A 22,293-nucleotide genomic window follows, 5' to 3' on the forward strand; every position below is an offset into this window, starting at 1 on the left:
AGGATTGCCACCATGTTTACAAGCACAACCTGGGACTCACAGAGGAAGAGCAGAAAGACGCGGGTGCGATACTCGACAAACTGGGGCAATACTTCACACCCAGCAAGAATGTGATCTTTGAGAGGTATGTTTTTGGAAACCTTAAACAAGAGGATGGAGAGTCAGTGGATGCTTTTGTCACAAGACTGAGAGAGAAAGCTGCCACATGTGAATATGGAGCTTTAAGAGATGAGCTCATAAGGGACAGGCTTGTTCTGGGAATAACTGATGAGGGCGCCAGACGACGCATGCTAAGAGAAAAGGACCTTAAGTTGGAGGGGGCTATTGACATTGGCCGTGCAGTGGAGGTGTTGGACAATAAGTTAAAATCCATGTCACTTAGCAGCTCTGTGCCTGGGGAGAGCATCAATGTAGCATATGGACAGCGACCAGGACGGAGGCCTACCGGCAGGCCATCCGAGTCCGCCAGCATATCTGCACAGCCACAGAGAGGCACAGGTGGACGCAAGTACTGTGGCACACCACACAGACGGGGGCGAGACCTGTGCCCCGCATTTGGAAAGACATGTCGCTTGTGCGGCACTGCTAATCACTTTGCCAAAGTATGCATGAAAGGAGACCAGCAAGGACGTCAGTTGAACGCTGTGGATGACCCGCCACTGGGGGACCCGGAGGACCGCGACCGCGATGAGAGAGAGGTGTACACGGCGGAGAGCTTGAGGGCTGTGAACACTCAAAGGAAAAAGTGGTTTGTAAAACCTGCCACTCCACAGAGGGGTCCAGAGGTGACAGCTTGACTCTGGAGCCACCTGCAATGTGATGAGCATGAAAGACAAGATGAGACTGGCACCTAGAGCTCCTCTTCAGAAAAGTCTCACCAGACTGAGGCTTTACAACAGTGAGTGGATGAGCTCAATGGGCGTGTACAGCACACGGTGTGTCATCAGGGGCAAGACACACAGACTGGATTTTGAGGTTGTGTGCACCAGCCAGAAGCCCTTGCTTTCAGGGGAGACATGCGAGAGACTTGGCCTGATGCGTTTCACCATTCCCGAAGAGCTGAACATAGTGGAGCACTGCAAGGCAGGTGAGCTGACCAGAGACTATCTTATTAAATCTTACAATGACGTGTTCACCAGCCCAGTCGAGTCGCTGCCGGGTGATATTCACTTCGTGTTGGACAGCACTGTTGTGCCCGTACAGTGCGCACCAAGGAATGTCCCGGTGGCCCTCAAGGTGGCTGTTAAGGCGCAGCTGGACCAGTATGAAAAGGATGGACACTTAACCACAGTCACTCAGCCCACCGACTGGATAAGCAATCTAGTCATAGTGAAGAAGCCGGACAAAATGAGGCTTTGCATCGACCCTAAGCCCCTTAACCGAGCCCTGAAGAGGTCCCACTTTAGATGACGTGCTATACAAGCTGCCAAAGGCACGCGTCTTCACCCTGGTGGATGCGCGCGATGCATTCCTGCAGTGTCGCCTGGATGAGGAGAGCAGCCTGATGACAACGTTCTGGACGCCGTGGGGTAGAAAGCGATGGCTGAAGCTCCCTTTCGGTGTGTCAGTCGCACCGGAGCTATACCAGAGGAAACAACATGAGCTGCTGGCCGGTTTGATAGGGATTGAGCCTATAGCGGATGACATCCTTGTGGTCGGCTGTGGAGACACAGAGGAGGAGGCTGTACAAGACCACGACGCAAACCTCATTGGTCTCATGGACAGATGCAGGGAAGTGAAGCTGAGGCTGAGCATAAAGAAGCTGCAGTTTCGTTTGAGGGAGGTCCGCTTCCACGGCCACGTACTGTCGGCGGAGGGCCTCAAAGCTGACCCCGAGAAGGTCAGGGCGGTCCTCGACATGCCAAACCCCACGGATGCAAAAGGCGTTCAGCGGTGTGTCGGCTTCGTTAACTATTTATCAAGGTTCATGCCCCGCTTGTCAGAGGTGTGTGAACCGCTGAGAAGGCTGCTGGACAAAGAGGTGCCGTGGCACTGGTTGCCCAAACATGATGCTGCTATGAAGGAGATCAAGACGCTGGTCATGGCGGTGCCAGTACTACGTTATTATGATGTTCTTATTCGGTTGTTTTGTGCATGCTTTGATACTGCTATTTTGTGGTTATAGTTCTGCAAAGTTCCTGGTTCCTATTGACTTACTGTCTCTTCTTGATACACTTTCTATTGCACTATGTTGATATGTGGATATGAGCCCTAATGTTCTAAAGACTGATACTATCCATGTTATTGTTTGGTATTGTGTTATACTAAAGGAAGGGAGATGTTGTAGGGTAGCCGACAGCTCCCTCTAGTGGGCTTTGTGTGTGTATGGACTCGGGCAGTCGTCACGCGTCAGTCCTGGGCTAACTCGTTCAATACATGTGACTATGAGACACAGCCCGACTCTGTGAATTCTTCTATGCACCTTCACTTGCAACACTAACCCTTAAGGTCAGGCGTGGTTAAGGTCAGGGCCAGGGTTAGTGGAAGCTGTAATGGGAAATATTGAAGGAACCGGGGCTTAAATTGAGCAGATTTCTGGGATATTTGAGATTCAATGGCATATGTACCGGGGATCTGAATGAGCTGGATAGATAGGGAAGTAGCAGGCTGCATTGGGTAGTGAAATGGGGAAAAAAATCTAGGAATTGTGAGGTTTAATGGAATGAAAGCCATTGCTAATATTCGAGCTAAGGGTTGGGAGGTAGCATGCTATATTGGGTAGTGGGATAGGAAAAAGAAAACCGGGGCTCACATAAAAAGCTGATTTCTGGGAAGTGTGAGGTTTAATGGAGTGAAAACCGTTGCTACACATGAGCTGTTTAAGCTAAATAATAGCCAACCTGTATGAAAAATAAATGGGGTTTTGGATTGTCGGTGCAGTTAAAGTAGTTAACTATTATGAAGAAGTATTATGCTAACGCAGATCTGCGCAGACTTAGGACATAACAACTCTCTCTGTCAAGGTTGCATAGCAATGGCAATGTTTCATAGTTTGCCTTCACCGAAATAGACCTCTGAAGAATAAGTCCCGCCTCAGAGGCTCCAGTTCCCTTGGTCAAATGTCAAAGGTTTAAACATTGTGTGTTTGAATGATCGTACATAACGAACTGTGTAGGTGGTGCAGAAGTAAAAGTTGGGTTTTGGAATTTTTTCCATCCAGTGTCGACTGGGTTTTTGGATTGTCGGTGCCCGCGGTGCCCAAGGTGGATCGGGTGGGGCTCTTCTCGCCCCGGGCTCTCTAGGCTCCTAACCTGAAACGCTCTGTTAAGACAAGGAAACTAAATATGTATTTTGTAAGGAAAGTATTTGTCAAAGCAACAATGAAAACATGTCACAGAAAGGTATCAGAAGTCCCGCCCTCTCTCTCGCCAGTAACATGTTGACGCACGCTTTATGGTTCTGCGTTGGGCTTCAGTTAAGTTAACAAATAGTTGGTCTTTGTCTGTTCATGCTATTACTTTCTATTGGTCTACTACTAGAAGTTTTGATTATGGTATGGATTAGTATTGTAGCGAGCAGCATTGGAAGGATGAAATGGGAGCCCAGGTTCAAGCAATTATGCAGTTCCGACCGCCATACACTGCACCACTACGGATTGCCTTTATTTATGACCCCCAGAACATAACAGAAACACTGCACAACTGACCAACACACACAACAGTCTAATATTCGCAAATGCCAATCACACTATACATCACACAACAATGGAGGAACACACAATCAACCCCCCACAACAACCAACCACAAAGTAACCCAGGGGGCCCTGAAAAGGTCCAAACCCCTATGACAGTTGAACCCCCCCAGAATCCCTTGCGGCTCCGGGACCAGCGTCCGCACCCGTGGTCGCTATAGTATCAATAAGCTGCTACCAGTATCGGGCAAGCTACTTTGAAAATGTAGTGAGCTATGCTACCAGTTACTCTGCCATGAATGAAGCTTTACTACACAGAAGCTAACACCCAGTCAAATGTAGCAAGCCAAGTTGCAAAAACACTGCAAAAGTAGTTTACTACATGTGAAGCTACTTTAAGTTGTGCCAATTTAACATGGCAATCTACATGAGAAACTAAATGTTCAAATTACCAAATTCATACAAAGCCTCTGTGGTCGTTACCACGCTAATTGATCAATAAAAGAGTTAAGATACTGAAAAGTTACTTGATTCAGTAAATAATGACGTTACCGCCAAGCTACTGAGAATTGTAGTTAGTTACTAGAATGATGCCACTGCCCAACACTGAATAATACTTTCACCTCAATCCACTATACTCCATTATACTCTGTAGTAATACTTTCACCTGATCCACCGCACTCCAATATACTATGCAATACTACTATCAGCCTAATCCACTATACTCCACTATACTCTGTAATAATACTATCAGCTTAATCCAATTTACTCCACTACACTCTGTAATAATACTATCACCTTAATCCACTATACCCCACTATACTCTGTAATAATAATATCAGCTTTATCCACTATAATAATGGATCGAATTTATATAGCGCTTTTCTAGACACTCAAAGGTGCTTTACAGTGAAGGGGGGACCTCACTAACCTCCACCAGTGTGTAGCACCCACTTGGGTGAGGCATGGCAGCCAATCTGCGCCAGAACACTCACCACACAACAGCTTGAGGTGGAGAGTGAGGGAATTAATGAGTCAACCAATCAAACAGGAGGATGATTAGGGGGCCAGATTGAATGAGCCTGGTTGGGCCAGGACACCGGGGAAGCCCCTATTCTTTGCGTTAAGTGCCCTGGGATCTTTTATGACCTCAGTGAGTCAGGATGGCGCCTTCTGCAGCACAGTGTCCCCGTCACTGCACTGGGGCATCGGGGCATTCCACAGCACAGTGTCCCCGTCACTGCACTGGGGCATCGGGGCATTCCACAGTACAGTGTCCCCGTCACTGCACTGGGGCATCGGGGCCTTCCACAGCACAGTGTCCCCGTCACTGCACTGGGGCATCGGGGCCTTCCACAGCACAGTGTCCCCGTCACTGCACTGGGGCATCGGGATTGATGTTAAGGCCAGAGGGAAGAGTGCCACCTATTGGCCACCACCTGACACCACTTACAGCACCTGGTATTCCCAGGCGGTCTCCCATCCAAGTACTAACCAGGCCCGATCCTGCTTAGCTTCCGAGATCAGACTAGATCGGGCGTCTCCATGGTGGTAAGGCCGTTATACTCCACTATACTCTGTAATAATACTATCGCCTGGATCCACTATGCTCCATTACAATCTGTGATAATACTATCACCTGGATCCACTATACTCCACTACAATCTGTGATAATACTATCAGTTGGATCCAATAATGCTACCAGCGGTCTGTTAGTGGGTCTCCTACCTGAAATCCACCACAGAGACGCTCTTGAAGGTCTCTCCCCTCAGCCTGATGTAGGGATCCACCACCTGCTCCTTCAGGGTCCAGGTGGGCCGCGGCCGGCTGGCCCCGATCTTGTTACCGATCTGAACGAAGCAAACTCCCCAACATGAAGAATACAGCTGAACGAAACAAACGCCCCCAACATGAAGACTACACCTGAACGAAACAAACGCCCCACCATAAAGACAACATGAAGACTACCCCCGAAAAAAACAAACGCCCCAACATAAAGACTACACCTGAACGAAACAAACGCCCCACCATAAAGACAACATGAAGACTACCCCTGAACAAAACAAACGCCCCAACATGAAGACTACCCCTGAACAAAACAACCGCCGCAACATGAAGACAACATGAAGACTACACCTGAATAAAACAAACGCCCCAATATGAGACTATACCTGAACAAAACAAACGCCCCAACATGAAGACAGCATGAAGATTACACCTTAACCAAACAAACGCCCCACCATGAAGACAACATGAAGACTACCCCTGAACAAAACAAATGCCCCAACATGAAGACTACACCTGAACAAAACAACCGCCCCAACATGAAGACAACACCTGAATAAAACAAATGCCCCACCATAAAGACAACATGAAGACTACCCCTGAACAAAACAAACGCCCCAACATGAAGACTACACCTGAACAAAACAACCGCCCCAACATGAAGACAACACCTGAATAAAACAAATGCCCCACCATAAAGACAACATGAAGACTACACCTGAACAAAACAAACGCCCCAACATGAAGACTACACCTGAATAAAACAAACGCCCCAACATGAAGACAACATGAAGACTACACCTTAACAAAACAAACAACCCACCATGAAGACAACATGAAGACTACCCCTGAACAAAACAAACGCCCCAACATGAAGACTACACCTGAACAAAACAAACGCCCCAACATGAAGACAACATGAAGACTACACCTGAATAAAACATACGCCCCAATATGAGACTATACCTGAACAAAACAAACGCCCCAACATGAAGACAAAATGAAGATTACACCTTAACAAAACAAACGCCCCTCCATGAAGACAACATGAAGACTACCCATGAACAAAACAAACGCCCCAACATGAAGACTACACCTGAACAAAAGAAACGCCCCAACATAAAGACTACACCTGAACAAAACAAATGCCCAACCATAAAGACAACATGAAGACTACACCTGAACAAAACAAACGCCCCAACATGAAGACTACACCTGAACAAAACAACCGCCCCAACATGAAGACAACACCTGAATAAAACAAATGCCCCACCATAAAGACAACATGAAGACTACACCTGAACAAAACAAACGCCCCAACATGAAGACTACACCTGAATAAAACAAACGCCCCAACATGAAGACAACATGAAGACTACACCTTAACAAAACAAACGCCCCACCATGAAGACAACATGAAGACTACCCCTGAACAAAACAAACGCCCCAACATGAAGACTACACCTGAACAAAACAACCGCCCCAACATGAAGACAACATGAAGACTACACCTGAATAAAACATACGCCCCAATATGAGACTATACCTGAACAAAACAAACGCTCCAACATGAAGACAAAATGAAGATTACACCTTAACAAAACAAACGCCCCTCCATGAAGACAACATGAAGACTACCCCTGAACAAAACAAACGCCCCAACATGAAGACTACACCTGAACAAAACAAACGCCCCAACATGAAGACTACACCTGAACAAAACAAATGCCCCACCATAAAGACAACATGAAGACTACACCTGAACAAAACAAACGCCCCAACATGAAGACTACACCTGAACAAAACAACTGCCCCAACATGAACACTACACCTGAATAAAACAAACGCCCCAACATGAAGACAACATGAAGACTACACCTGAACAAAAGAAACGCCCCAACATGAAGACAACATGAAGATTACACCTTAACAAAACAAACGCCCCACCATGAAGACAACATGAAGACTACCCCTGAACAAAATAAACGCCCCAACATGAAGACTACACCTGAACAAAACAACCGCCCCAACATGAAGACAACATGAAGACTACACCTGAATAAAACAAACGCCCCAATATGAGACTATACCTGAACTAAACAACCGCCCCAACATGAAGACAAAATGAAGATTACACCTTAACAAAACAAACGCCCCACCATGAAGACAACATGAAGACTACCCCTGAACAAAACAAATGCCCCAACATGACGACTACACCTGAACAAAACAACTGCCCCAACATGAAGACTACACCTGAATAAAACAAACGCCCCAACATGAAGACAACATGAAGACTACACCTGAACAAAAGAAACGCCCCAACATGAAGACAACATGAAGATTACACCTTAACAAAACAAACGCCCCACCATGAAGACAACATGAAGACTACCCCTGAACAAAACAAACGCCCAAACATGAAGACTACACCTGAACAAAACAAACGCCCCAACATGAAGACTACACCTGAACAAAACAAATGCCCCACCATAAAGACTACATGAAGACTACACCTGAACAAAACAAACGCCCCAACATGAAGACTACACCTGAACAAAACAAATGCCCCACCATAAAGACAACATGAAGACTACACCTGAACAAAAGAAACGCCCCAACATGAAGACAACATGAAGCCTACACAACAAACGCCCCAATATGAGACTATACCTCAACAAAACAAACGCCCCAACACAAAGACAACATGAAGACTACACCTGAACAAAACAAACCCCCCAACATGAAGACAATATGAAGGCTACACCTGAACAAAAGAAATGCCCCACATGAGACTACGCCTGAACAAAGCAAACGCCCCAACATGAAACATTCTAAACTCCTAACTCTTAACTCTCTTAACTCTTAACTATCTGAACTCTTAATTACCCTAACTCCCTCTCACTGTGTACTGCCACTCCTCCTCCAGGCCGAAGCCGTTGTTCCCCAGAAGGTCCTGGTTATTTTTCTGCGTTTCCATCTTTGGTTCCGGGTAGTTCCCGTTGTTGTACTCCACAATCTTCCTGGGAGTGACCTCTGGGGTTGTGACCTCTAGGGTCCTGACCTCTACTGTTGTGACCTCTACCGTTGACCTCTGAAGAGGTGGTGGAGGTGACGTCTGTGGAGGTGGTGGAGGTGACCTGTAGGGAGGTGGTGGAGGTGACATCTAGGGAGGTGGTGGAGGTGACATCTAGGGTGGTGACATCTAGGGAGGTGACATCTGTGGCGTCTAAGGAGGCGACTTCCAGGGAGGTGGTGGAGGTGATGATTGTGGAGGTGGTGGAGTTGAGGTGGGTGGGGGGTGTGTCGGGGCTGTAGCCCCTCGTCCCACTCTGTCTCTGGACGGCCGTATCCAGGACACTGAGAGGAGTGTTGTTCTGAGGAGGTGCTGCACATCAGGAGAAGGTTCCTGTTCGGCGGGATCCCAGAGCTCCAACGTGACCCCGGGAGAAGGATCCTCCTCAGGTTCTGCGGGGTCTTCTTTGGCGGTGGTCTCCAGTGCTAGAAGCTCCGCTTCTTCAGGGACGACCTCCACTTCCAGCACCACCTCCTCCACCACCACTGTCTCCAGGTCCCATGCGTCTTCAGGCACTGGTGCAAGCGGACCTTCTGCCTTTGAAGTGAGGACGGCTCCTCCATTAGGGCGGCGGCCGTTACCAAGGCGGTGGCCTGAGCGAGGCAGCGAACGGGGAAGAGGAGGGGCTCGGGGAGGAGGAGGGGCCGGGGCAGGAGGAGGGCCTGGGGCAGGAGGAGGGGCCGGGGGAGGAGGAGGGGCCGGGGGAGGAGTGGGGGGATGGTGGCCATCAGGGAGAAGGAGGAGGAGGAGGAGGAGGATGCCATCCGGGAGGAGGAGGATTTGAGCACTGCAGGGGCAGGAGCCCAGGGGGGCTCTCAGGGCCCAGTGACCCCGGGGCCACGACGACCGCGCTGTCGTCGGAGTCGCTCGCCAGCGAGATCTCCACGTACTCCGCCTCCTCGCCGTCGTAGCGCACGAACACGGGCCGCAGAGCCTCGGGGTTCCCCTCGGTGCCCGGCAGGGCCTGGAGCCCCAGGGACAGGTGGTAGTCCAGGGAGCTCAGCAGGGCCTGGAGCCCCAGGGACAGGTGGTAGTCCAGGGAGCTCAGCAGGGCCTGGAGCCCCAGGGACAGGTGGTAGTCCAGGGAGCTCACCAGGGCCTGGAGCCCCAGGGACAGGTGGTAGTCCAGGGAGCTCAGCAGGGCCTGGAGCCCCAGGGACAGGTGGTAGTCCAGGGAGCTCACCAGGGCCTGGAGCCCCAGGGACAGGTGGTAGTCCAGGGAGCTCAGCAGGGCCTGGAGCCCCAGGGACAGGTGGTAGTCCAGGGAGCTCAGCAGGGCCTGGAGCCCCAGGGACAGGCGGTAGTCCAGGGACCCCAGCAGGTTCACGACTACATCGAAGCGACTACATGGTCATTTTGTTGCGTGAACATGGAATCATAATCAAGCCTTTGCACATTGACGCAAGGGGGTTACTGACCCCTTACGTCCTTCGAAGTAGTCATGAAATTTTATGGTTCTGCGTCGGGTTTAAGTTAAGTTAACAAATAATTGGTCTTTGTCGTGCATGCTATTACTTTCCGTTGTTCTACTACTAGAAGTTTTGATTACAGTATGGTATGGATTCAAGGAACTTGAAAGCTGAATAAACAATGCGCAACAAAAACAGAAGTTAGGCTGCTACGCGCTTACGCGTGTCCCTGACAGTGTTGAATGGCACATACCTGGACGACGCCGTCATCCATGATCTCAAAATACCTTGCGGGTACTGTGTTTGTTTTTATCCCCCTGTCGCACGGATGTGACGATTCTGTCGGCCAATCAATTGTGTTGTGTTGATTGGTGTGTGTTACATCCTCTATTCTCTGAAAGAATGGAGAGACAGCTGTGTAACCTTTAGTTTGTCTTTTACTGAATGCTAGTCATGGCAGTACAATGAGCACGACAATAGGCGTGTATCAGATCAAGCATGCTTAGCGTTGCCTTGCATAACAATGCATTCTGGGATAAAAATGTCAGAAAGGCTGGTGATAACTTCCCTATGCAACATGTCACATGGCTTTAAAAACTCTTGTGAGCTCCAGCGTAACTCCCTCCGTCTGCTTTTCTGTGCATAAAAGTAAAGCAGACGTCTGGATATGTCGTAAGTCTGGATAAATCCAGACATACGACACTCCCCTCAACATATCAAAACGTTGCCCTAGTTGGTTGGAATTACCACGTGGAATTTCCCACATGAGAAATGACATTACTCCTTTCAAAGAGACGTGCCCTCTCCAAAACTATGCTTGTTCAAACTACGAGAAGTGCACCTGTTTCCGACTCATGGACCTATAAAGAAAAGGACAGCATATTAAAACATGGCGCCCATTCATTCCTATGAAGACTGCTCATTGGAGCAGGTCAACATCAAGGATAGAATTTCTTCTGCATCATGGGAGCCTAGCCGAGCCCCTAGAGCATGACGCCCAGAGAACTTTCCATGATGTGACCTAACCCTAACCCTCACCTCAACATTGATGCAACAGTGGATACAGTTTTGACGTCATTGACCCATTTATACTTCCTCCTGTGTGTGTGTGTGTGTGTGTGTGTGTGTGTGTGTGTGTGTGCGTGTGCGTGTGTGTGTGTGTGTGTGTATGTGTGCCTGTGTGTTTTACAACAGGCCAAAGAGAGGCCAGGGTAAGTGAAAACAAGATTTCATGACTCAATGCTTTGATGGTTTCTGATCCAACAGGAAGGGTGCAACAGGAAGTGGACAGCTCTCACAGGAAGTGCTCCCCTGGCTGACCGAGGGCCGTCCACTCTCATCTAAACGAAGACCATACCCACTCTTATTCAGAGCATTGGCCTCACAAAGGTGAGCGTGAACATGCAGGCACCACCCCAGTACCAGGGTCCAGTACCAGGGTCCAGTACCACAGTCCAATACCCCAGTACCAGAGTCCACTACCACAGTCCAGTACCCCAGTACACTACCCCAGTACCAGAGTCCACTACCCCAGTACCAGAGTCCAGTACCCCAGTACCAGAGTCCACTACCCAGGTACCAGAGTCCAGTACTCCAGTACCATAGTCCAGTACCCCAGTACCAGAGTCCAGTATCAGAGTCCAGTACCACAGTCCACTATCCCAGCACCAGAGTCCAGTACCCCAGTACCAGAGTCCACTACCCCAGTACCAGTCCACTACCCCAGTACCAGAGTCCAGTACCCCAGTACCAGAGTCCAGTACCAGAGTCCACTACCCCAGTACCAGAGTCCACTACCCCAGTACCAGGGTCCACTACCCCAGTACCAGAGTCCAGTATCAGAGTCCATAGTCCACTACCCCCCCGGGGCCAGAGGGGTCCAGGGGAGTCTGTAGACCTGCCCCAGAACGATTCTGTTACCAAATGAAGACAGCCATTCTATATCTTTATAAGTCCAAGTACCATTTAACCATCACTAGCTGCACTGGGAGCATGTTACCACCACTAGCTGCACTGGGAGCATGTTACCATCACTAGCTGAACTGGGAGCATGTTACCACCACTAGCTAAACTGGGAGCATGTTACCACCACTAGCTGCACTGGGAGCATGTTACCACCACTAGCGGCACTGGGAGCATGTTACCACCACTAGCAGCACTGGGAGCATGTTACCATCCCTAGCTAAACTGGGAGCATTTTGCCACCACTAGCAGCACTGGGAGCATGTTACCACCACTAGCAGCACTGGGAGCATGTTACCACCACTAGCTGCACTGGGAGCATGTTACCATCCCTAGCTAAACTGGGAGCAGTGGGAGCAGTGGGCAGCCACAGTGCAGCACCCGGGGCCAAGTCTAGGACTGCCGCCTAGTGCCAAGCTCAAGGGCAATGGCAGGAGTATGGACCTGTGATGGCTCCCTGTGCAGATCAGACACCGATGCATAAACAGCCACCATCCTGATCTTAATCAATGACTGAGTGTCCCGTCTGAGTGTTGTGTGGTTTACGATCTGTTTCCTGCCCCGTTCCCCTGAACTGTGTTCTTCAGGTCCCCGGTGTGTTCTCCTGCGTGGGAAGTAAAGAGAGCCAGACAGGCTCTGGGGTGAGTCAGGTGTGTGTCATCATGCACTGTATAAAAGGCCTCACTTTTTCTCTCTCAGACAAACGCTCACGTCTAACACCAACAGGAGGGGAAAGAGAACACACTTGCTTAATGAAGTCCGGCTGTTGACAAAATGAGATGTAAGTACTATCTTTCTATGTGTGTATGTTTGTGTGTGTGTGTGTGTGTGTGTGTGTGTGTGTGTGTGTGTATATGTGTCACAACGTGAGACATCACAGCGCGAGGCGTTACAGCAGCGGCAGTAGCTCAGGAGGTGGAGTGCATTGAATGTGTGTATTAATGTGTGTATGAACAGGTGACTGTGAGGCAATAATGTGTAGCGCTTTGAGTTGCCACTGGTTAGGAAGGTGCTTTATGAGGAGAAGGATGAAGAGATGTCAAGGTGTTTTTGTACGTCCTGGCACTTAATACACGCACTTATTGTATGACGTACTTAATTATAGTACTTAGTTAGGTAGCATCCTTTCCTAGCTATCTTTGTTGTCTAAGGGGAAAGGGTAAACCAAGGGATTGTTACTGCTTTGCACTTGGTTCTATGAACATCCTTACGGTACTGACAGAGATATATTGTTGTTTCTCTTTCTGCTGACAAATTGACTTATTATAAGTGGTTCTGGATAAAACCGTCTGCTAACAATGGCTTTCAACAGCTGCTGTCTTGAGAAGCGGTCCTATTGATGCCGCCAAGTGCTTAGTCTTTGTCCTGAATTGGGCCGCTGTAATGGTAAGTCCTTCTTTGAATGGTTGAAAAAGGGTTAGGGTAAGGTAGCTCTATAAAGGGTTAAGGTAAGGTAGCTTTATAAAGACGTTGGCCAGAGGAGGATTGGGTTAGGGTTAGGGTCAGGGAGGATGAGGAGGCTCAGAGGATGAAGAGGCTCAGAGGATGAGGAGGCTCAGAGGATGAGGAGGCTCAGAAGATGAGGAGGCTCAGAGGAGGAGGATGTGAGGATGAGAGATGTAGGGCTCATGGCTGGGGGTGGGTAGGAGGGGTGAGGAGGGCTGCTCTTATCAGATCGCACTTATCAGATTGCAACACGCATATCGGAATGTCTGGCAGAAGTCAGGACCTGGACAACTGCCCATCACCTGAGGCTTAACCTCAACAAGACTGAGCTCCTCCTAATACCAGGGAAAGATTGCCCACACATGGACTTACTGGTCACTGTTGAGAACATCACTGTATCTCCTTCTCCAACTGCCAAAAACCTTGGTGTAGTGTTGGACAATCAGTTATGCTGCACCGCAAACATCACTTCGGTGGCCCGATCCTGCAGATTTGCACTTTACAACATCCGCAGGATCCGGCCCTTCCTCACAAGGGAAGCAGCTCAGCTTCTAGTCCAATCACTGGTCATCTCCCGCCTCGACTACTGCAACTCGCTCCTGGCTGGACTCCCTGCCTCTGCGATTAAACCCTTGCAGCGCATCCAGAATGCGGCAGCGCGCCTCGTGTTCAACCTACCAAAGTTCTCACATGTAACCCCCCTCTTCCGAGACCTCCACTGGCTCCCTGTAATAGCTCGCATCAGATTCAAGATGATGGTACTGGCATACAAGGCAGTCGATGGAACTGCCCCTGCCTACCTCCAAGCATTAGTAAAGCCACACACCCCAGCTCGATCCCTCCGCTCAACTACCTCAGCTGGACGTCTGGTACCGCCATCGCTAAGAGCAAGCAAAGGTCGATCAGCGAAGTCACAACTTTTCTGTTTTGGGACCTCAGTGGTGGAACGAGCTCCCTACCGATGTCAGGACCGCAGAGTCGCTCACCAGCTTCCGCTAAAGACTCAAAACTCACCTGTTCAGAGTTCATCTCGACTCTGCATAGAAACCAATGCACAGCCACCATTGAATGTTGTACGTCCTGGCACTTGTACATTGCACTTACTCAAGGTACTTAATTGTGTAGCATCTACAGTAGCTGCTATCGCTGCTTTAAACGGGGAATGGGTTAGCCTAGTGATTGTAATACTTGCACTTGGTTCTATGAACATCTTTACTGTACCGACAGCGATATATTGTTTCACTTCTTATGACAAATGTACTTATTGTAACAAATGCATTTATTGTAAGTCGCTTTGGATAAAAGCGTCTGCTAAATGCCCTAAATGTAAAATGTAAATGTAAATGCTGTGCTCATGGGCTGGGGTGGTAGGAGGGCTGAGGAGGGCTGCTCTGCTCCGTGGGCCGGTCCTTATCTGATGACTCTTCTTGCAGCAGGGTTTTCCCTCCCTGCCTGTGATTTACATGCTCAGCAGTTTCCCGGCTCTGGTCTCGCTGCTCACTGGCCTGCTGCTGCGGTGGCTGTCTCTGAGTCACAGGAAGTCACCACGTGTTACCTGGAAGGCTCTCATTAAGACACGCCACTCTGTGTGTGTGTGTGTGTGTGTGTGTGTGTGTGTGTGTGGGTGTGCTCAGCTGGTGGTGGTTAGTGAGGTCCCCCCCTTCACTATAAGCGTTTTTGGGTCATTGAAAAGCACTATACAAAACAAATTAATTATTATTAATATTATTATTTACCACTCAGTTAGTGAACAGGCTTTATAGACAGGACAGTGAAGAGACAGGACTTTGGAGAGAGACAGGACAATGAAGTGAGACAGGACAATGAAGAGAGACAGGGCAATGAAGAGAGACAGGACAGCTGAAGAGAGACAGGAAGGTGAAGAGAGACAGGACAATAAAGAGAGCCACGAAGGTTAATAGAGACAGGAAGGTAAAGAGAGACAGGACAATGAAGAGAGACAGGAAAGCTGAAGAGAGAAAGGAAGGTGAAGAGAGACAGGAAGGTGAAGGGAGAGGACAATGAAGAGAGACAGGAAGGTGAAGGGAGAGAGGACAATGAAGAGAGACAGGAGAGCTGAAGAGAGACAGGAAAGTGACGGGAGAGAGGACAATGAAGAGAGACAGGACAGCTGAAGAGAGACAGGAAGGTGAAGAGAGAGAGAGGGAATGAAGAGAGACAGGACAGCTGAAGAGAGACAGGAAAGTCGAGGGAGAGAGGAAAATGAAGATAGACAGGAAATTAAAAAGAGAGACAGGAAGGTGAAGAGAGACAGGACGTTGGGGAGAGACACAGGAGGTTGGGGAGAGAGCCAGGACAGCTGAAGAGACACAGGTCAGTGAAGAGATACAGGAAGGTGAAGAGAGAAAGGCTGCCAACTCATTGAATACTTTTAAGGCCATAAATATGTATCTTAGATTCAAAATATTTATCTGCTTTAGTCAAATGACAATGACAATGATTTAAAAAAATAGACATAAAATACTCCAAATTGATTAAAAAACTGTATGTATGAAAAATAACTATTGAGAAATGTAAAGTTCTTTTTTCGATGATCTGATACTATCTTCTGAGTTCTGTACTCCCTGTGAGTGAGAGGAGGGAAATTGTCTGTTGTCTGGGAGGAATCAATAGCGCTTTCCCTGTGTATTATAACAACATGATTCTGCGTTTTCATTCTCCAAAACAAAGATACTTTTGTTTTGGAGGAGGAAGAGGTGGTGGTGAGAGGGGATAGTCATACCCATGGCCCGAGGAGTGCTGCTGGGAATTTATCTGTAGGAGAGGGAGGGAGGTAGGGATGGAACGAAGGCAGGGTGGTCAGGGTGGCCGACTCATTTACGTTGAGGGCATTTAGCAGACACTTCTATCCAAAGCAAATTACTATATTTGATACACACATTCATACACCGACGGTGGCGTCAACCACACAAGGCGAGATTCAGATCGTCGGGAGCAGTTGGAGTGGGGCGTCTCGCTCATGGACCCCTCGACACACCTCAAGGAGCCGGGGATCGAACTAGCAACCTTCTAGTCAGGGTTAGGGTTAGGGTCCCACTCAGCAGGCCTCATAGCCAGGAGGAGGCTGGTTCACCCGCTCTACCAGCTGGTTCACCCGCTCTACCAGCTGAACCAGGCCCTCATAGCCAGGAGGGGCCTGGATCGTTCCTCACGTCCCACATTCTGGCCTCTGGGCTTCCCCGCTCCCTGACTCTTCCCTGCTCTCCATGAGGGATGAATCCTTCCCATGATGGAGTAGGGTTGACGTCCTTTGATCGGTTAAGCTTTTTACAGTGCTAGTAGCGTCAAGCTAGTTTATGCTAGAAACAGTGCTAGTTCAAAGCTAGTTATGCTTGTAACATGGCTAGTATCTCCTAGCTAGCTGATACTAGGATCGGTCCTTGTTCCAAGCTACTGTAAGCTAGTAACAGTACTAGCCGTTTCTAGCTAGTTGAACGGTACACCTCGGATTGCAGGGTTAGGGTCAGACTTCTGGTGTTTCCGTCGTGGCCCTATCCAGCATTTGAGTCAGTTCTGAGTCTGTGCTTTAGCAGACTGTACATCCAACTAGGCATGACCGGGCTGGAAACAGCGACAAGCCTCGCACTGCCCTCACAGATAGGCAGGAAAAAACATCAAAATGTGCCAAAAACGGGACCAACATTGGCCCTTCTAATAAATGAATAAAGCTTTATTGCAAAAAGGTATAACACTCAAATATAATGTACACTATACTACTGTGTTATATTTGTATGTGATTGTATGTGAAGTGGTGGGATCATTTGTACATGATGTAAATGGTAAATTGGGTTAGGGTTGATGAATGTATTGGTTGCGTTGGGTGTAAATTTATATCACATAGATGATTATGATGTTGAACGCTGTGTTATGTCTGTTTGGACAGTATTTACCGATGTGGGCATGAACGTCCTGCAGGTGGCGCTGTTAGCTCAGGTGTGTTTCTCCCTGCCCCGGCCGGACCCGGACTGCCAACGCTTCAGGGGGATGGCCAGTGCAGCACATCAGCTGCAGCAGGTGTCCATGAAGCTGCTGCATGTGGTAAAATGCTAACCCTCACCCTAGCCCTAACCCAGTAACCCTTAGACATAACACTAAATCTAGCCTATTAGCCCTAACCCTAGCCCACTAACCCTAGCCCACTAACTCTAGCCGACTAGCCCTAACCCAAACCTTAACCCACTAACCCTAACCCTAGCTCACTAACCCTAGCCCATTAACCCTAAACCTAGCCCACTAACCCTAAACCTAGCCCACTAACCCTAACCCACTAACCCTAAACCTAGCCCACTAACCCTAAACCTAGCCCACTAACCCTAACCCACTAACCCTAGCCCACTAACCCTAGCCCACTAACCCTCAACCTAGCCTACTAACCCTAGCCCAATAACTCTAGCCCAATAACTCTAGACCACTAACCCTAGCCCACTAACCCTAGCCCTAACCCAAACCTTAACCCACTAACCCTAACCCTAGCTCACTAACCCCAGCCCACTAAACCTTTACCTAGCCCACTAACCCTAGCACACTTACCCTAACTCTGGCCCACTAACCCTGGCCCACTAACCCTAGTCCACCAGTAACTCCTGTGTGTAACCATATTGAGTGTTAGTGTATTGAGCGTTAACGGCTGGTTGTGATTGGTCCAGATGAAGGCTGAGCTTGGTCCGGTGGAGATGGACGACTACAGACTGGAACACCTGCCAGCCATGGATTTCTCCATATATCACCTCTGCACCCTCTCGGTACGCACCCACCTGTCTGTCTGCCTACCTGTCTGTCTGCCTACCTACCCAGCTTCCTGCGCACACCCTGCCGGTGCGCTCTCTGAGCATGTGTTCCACAAGGCACGGTGTTAGGGTTAGAGTTAACCCTAAGGTAGTTAACCCTAACCCTAACCCTTACCAGAGATAAAGTGAGCTAACTAGCTAGCTATCTAACTAGGCTTCAGAGGGAGCCTAACCCTAACCAGAGATAAATCTAGCTACCTAGCTAGCTAGCTAACTAGGCTTCGGAGGGAGCCTAACCCTAACCCTAACCAGAGATAAAGCTAGCTACCTAGCTAGCTAGCTAACTAGGCTTCGGAGGGAGGCCTGAAGAGAGGATTGTTTATTTTCGGTTGGATCGCTAACCCTGACATAGCCAGACTTTGGCATTAATACGCGTTTCTTCTGCCTGCAGCTGAACCAGTCTCTGTACGAGCTGCACCGTGATTTGTCGCTCTTCAAACTGCACGTGGACTGGCTGGCCAGCGCGAGGGCGCCAGGCAGGCAGAACCTCCTGAACTCGGCTAGTGTTCACGTGATGCGGCTCGTTGGGATGACTGGCGACGCTCTGAAGCTGGTATGATCTTATGATGTATTTAATGTATCGGTTTAGGGTTAGGGTTCATACCTTAGGGTTAGGGTTCATATCATACCATAGGGTTAGGGTTAGGGTTAGGGTTCATATCATACCATAGATTTAGGGTTAGGGTTAGGGTTCATACCATAGGGTTAGGGTTAGGGTTAGGGTTCATACCTTTGGGTTAGGGTTAGGGTTCATACCTTTGGGTTAGGGTTAGGGTTAGGGTTAATATCATAGCATACGTACTGTGTGGCTTTTTACCAACTTGCAACCTTTTAGCACTTTTTTCAATTAAAAATGGTAGAAAATATTGAAATGTACCTTTTCAACTTTTGAATACTATTTCGGGGCACTCAAAAAGCATTGAAAAGTTACATTTGATATTGATAAATTGCATTTTTGATTTCTATATAACATTTTATAATGATAAATTACATTTTATATTGATAAATTAATTTATATTGATACTTTATCTTTCATATTACTATATCTTACATTTCAAATTGATATATATTTCATTTTATATTGATCGAATGAAAAATATATACATACTACATATTATATTGATATATTAGAGTTCATATTGACGTATTTCATTTTACATTGATGTAACATCTCAAATTAAAGTGTATTATATCAATATAAAATGTAATATATCTATTGATTTATTACATTTCATAGTGACACATTCAAAATAAATGTTATATTGATTTAAAACATTACATATTGATCTATTGAGACTAACAGCAGAGGCTCTTTTCCTCCATGTTTTATTTTTTCAGTTGCAACAGGAAGTCCTGCCCCCACCGCCACCCTCTCTTTCGGTCGTCCCCCACACCTTCAACTTGCTCCACTACTCCTTCGAGGTCGCGGCGAGGCTGAAGCTGTACTGCAGCTGGTCCAAGAGACTGCTTCTTAGAGTCATGCAGCTGAGCAGGTGCACCTCAGCGTTGCCTCACCTTAGGAACTCAGCATGCTAATGTAGCATCAGTAATACCACAAGATCAATAAGGGTTGGATTCATAACATTAGCCTAGTAAAATAATACCGGTAGCAAATACGGGTGGCGTTTACGGCTAGCGTATACAGGTAGCATATACGGGTAGCGCATATGGTAGCATATACGGTAGCGTATAAGGTAGCGTATACGGGTGGCCTATATGGTAACGAATACGGGTAATGTATACGGTTAGTGTATATGGTTAGTGTATACGGTAACCTATACGGTAGCGCATACGGTAGCGTATAAGGTAGCGCATACGGTACCGTATACGGTAGCACATACGGTAGCGTATACGGTAGCATATACGCAAGCGGATATGGGTAGTGTATACGGTAGCGTATACGGGTAATGTATACGGTTAGTGTATATGGTTAGTGTATACGGCAACCTAAACGGTAGCGTATACGGGTAGCGTTTACGTAGCGGATACGGGCAGTGTATACGGTTAGTGTATATGGTTAATGTATACGTAACCTATACGGTAGTGTATACGGTTAGTGTATATGGTTAGTGTATACTGTAACCTATAAGGTAACATATACGGGTAGCGTATACGGTAGCATATACGGTAGCATATAAGGTAGTGTATATGGGTAGCGTACATGGGTAGCGTACATGGGTAGCGTACATGGGTAGCCTATACGGTAACGAATACGGGTAATGTATACAGTTAGTGTAAATGGTTAGTGTATACGGTAACCTATACGGTAGCGTATAAGTTAGCGCATACGGTAGCGTATACGGTAGCGTATACGGGTAATGTATATGGTAACCTATAAGGTAGCGTATACGGGTAGCGTATACGGGTAGCGTACACGGGTAGCGTACATGGGTAGCCTATACGGTAACGAATACGGGTAATGTATAAGGTTAGTGTATATGGTTAGTGTATACGGTAACCTATACGGTAGCGCATACGGTAGCGTATACGGTAGCGTATACGGTAGCGGATACGGGTAGTGTATACGGTTAGCGTATATGGTTAGTGTATACGGTAACCTATACGGTAGTGTATATGGTTAGTATATATGGTTAGTGTATACGGTAACCTATACGGTAGCTCATACGGTAGCGTATAAGGTAGCACATACGGTAGAGTATACGGTAGCGTATACGGTAGCGGATACGGGTAGTGTATACGGTAGCGTATACGGGTAATGTATATGGTTAGTGTATACGGTAACCTATACGGTAGCGTATACGGGTAGTGTATACGGTAGGGGATACGGGTAGTGTATACGGTTAGTGTATACGGTAACCTATACGGTAGTGTATACGGTTAGTGTATATGGTTAGTGTATACGGTAACCTATACGGTTGCGTATACGGGTAGCGTATACGTAGCGGATACGGGTAGTGTATACAGTTAGTGTATATGGTTAGTGTATACTGTAACCTATAAGGTAGCATATACGGGTAGCGTATACGGTACCGTATACAGTAGCGTATGAGGTAGCGTATACGGGTAGCGTACATGGGTAGAGTACATGGGTAGCGTACATGGGTAGCCTATACGGTAACGAATACGGGTAATGTATACGGTTAGTGTATATGGTTAGTGTATACGGTAACCTATACGGTATCGTATACGGGTAGCGTATACGGTAGCGGATACGGGTAGCGTATACACAGTGTTGCCTCACTGAGGCCAAGTACTGATGCCATCTATTTATATGCGTTTTATTGTATTAAGTACCAAGTATTCATTACATGTATTGAGAATGATGATGATGATGATGATGATGATGATGATGCCTTGGAACAAGTGCAATCATTGTTCACGTTTCTTTCATGCTTCTTTGTTTTTGATCTTGTTTTGTTTAATATTTGTGTATTGTAATATGTGTTTTTGTTATTATTTAATATTTTATATTTGTAACATTTAAATAGCTGCGTCTCACTGATTGACAGATACCGTATGCTCCTGTTTCTGCAACATAAGCAGCTCTATTATTCAGACTGTTACAATCCTTTTCTATATTTATATTCCAGAGTGTTGATCGAGGTACAGTTATCTCACCTCAGCTCTGGACATTGCATCATGCTATATTGAAAAGAAGAAAAATGGATTTTATGTGTGGTTGGAATTGTGTGGCATTTTTTCATCTGCAGCCGTTATAAGTAGTTGTACTTAAAAACGCAGCAATTCTTAGTACTCCAGTTAATATTCATTATCTTTATACTGAAGCCTATCAAAAACGTTTCTTTTGATAATCAAGCTGTATTTTGATGCTTTTTAATTCACTGTAGCAGCTTGTTTACTTTCAAAGTACACGTCTTAATCATTGAAAAATGGAAATGTGTCACTCCAAAAACAACCGCATTCTCTCTCTCCTTCCCCTCGCTCTCGCTATTGCTCTGGTTCTTGCTCTCTCGCTCTCACTCACTCTTTTCTCTCTCTCTTTTCTCTCTCTTTCTGTCCCCGGTGCCTGTGTCCTAAGTGATGTGAGGTTGACCTGCAGCTTAAATGACACTCAGAGGACCCCAAACATACGTTAGGTGATGGTTGAATGCTCCCAGAGCAGCTAGTGATGGTTTAATGCTCTTAGTGATGCTAGTGATGATTAAATACTCTTAGTGTTGCTAGTGATGGTTGAATGCTCTTAGTGATGCTAGT

The 22,293-nt window shown here is 47.4% G+C and overlaps 1 protein-coding gene across 1 annotated transcript in view; it reads left to right on the plus strand.

Moving 5' to 3' along the window:
* Nucleotides 1-17,230: 17,230 nt before the first annotated feature.
* The window catches only part of LOC307084791 (serine/threonine-protein kinase SBK2-like), a gene marked incomplete at both ends in the record, with an annotated part of 12,511 nt that continues 7,448 nt past the window's right edge, over nt 17,231-22,293 (plus strand). Inside the window, 3 exons of the mRNA XM_079749294.1 lie at nt 17,231-17,368; nt 17,977-18,072; nt 18,509-18,670. Coding sequence (XP_079605420.1) covers nt 17,231-17,368; nt 17,977-18,072; nt 18,509-18,670 — 396 coding nt within the window. The remainder of the gene's footprint in view (nt 17,369-17,976; nt 18,073-18,508; nt 18,671-22,293) is intronic.

This window comes from Pollachius pollachius (genome assembly GCF_949987615.1).
Source record: "Pollachius pollachius genome assembly, chromosome: 13".
Lineage (NCBI taxonomy): Eukaryota > Metazoa > Chordata > Actinopteri > Gadiformes > Gadidae > Pollachius > Pollachius pollachius.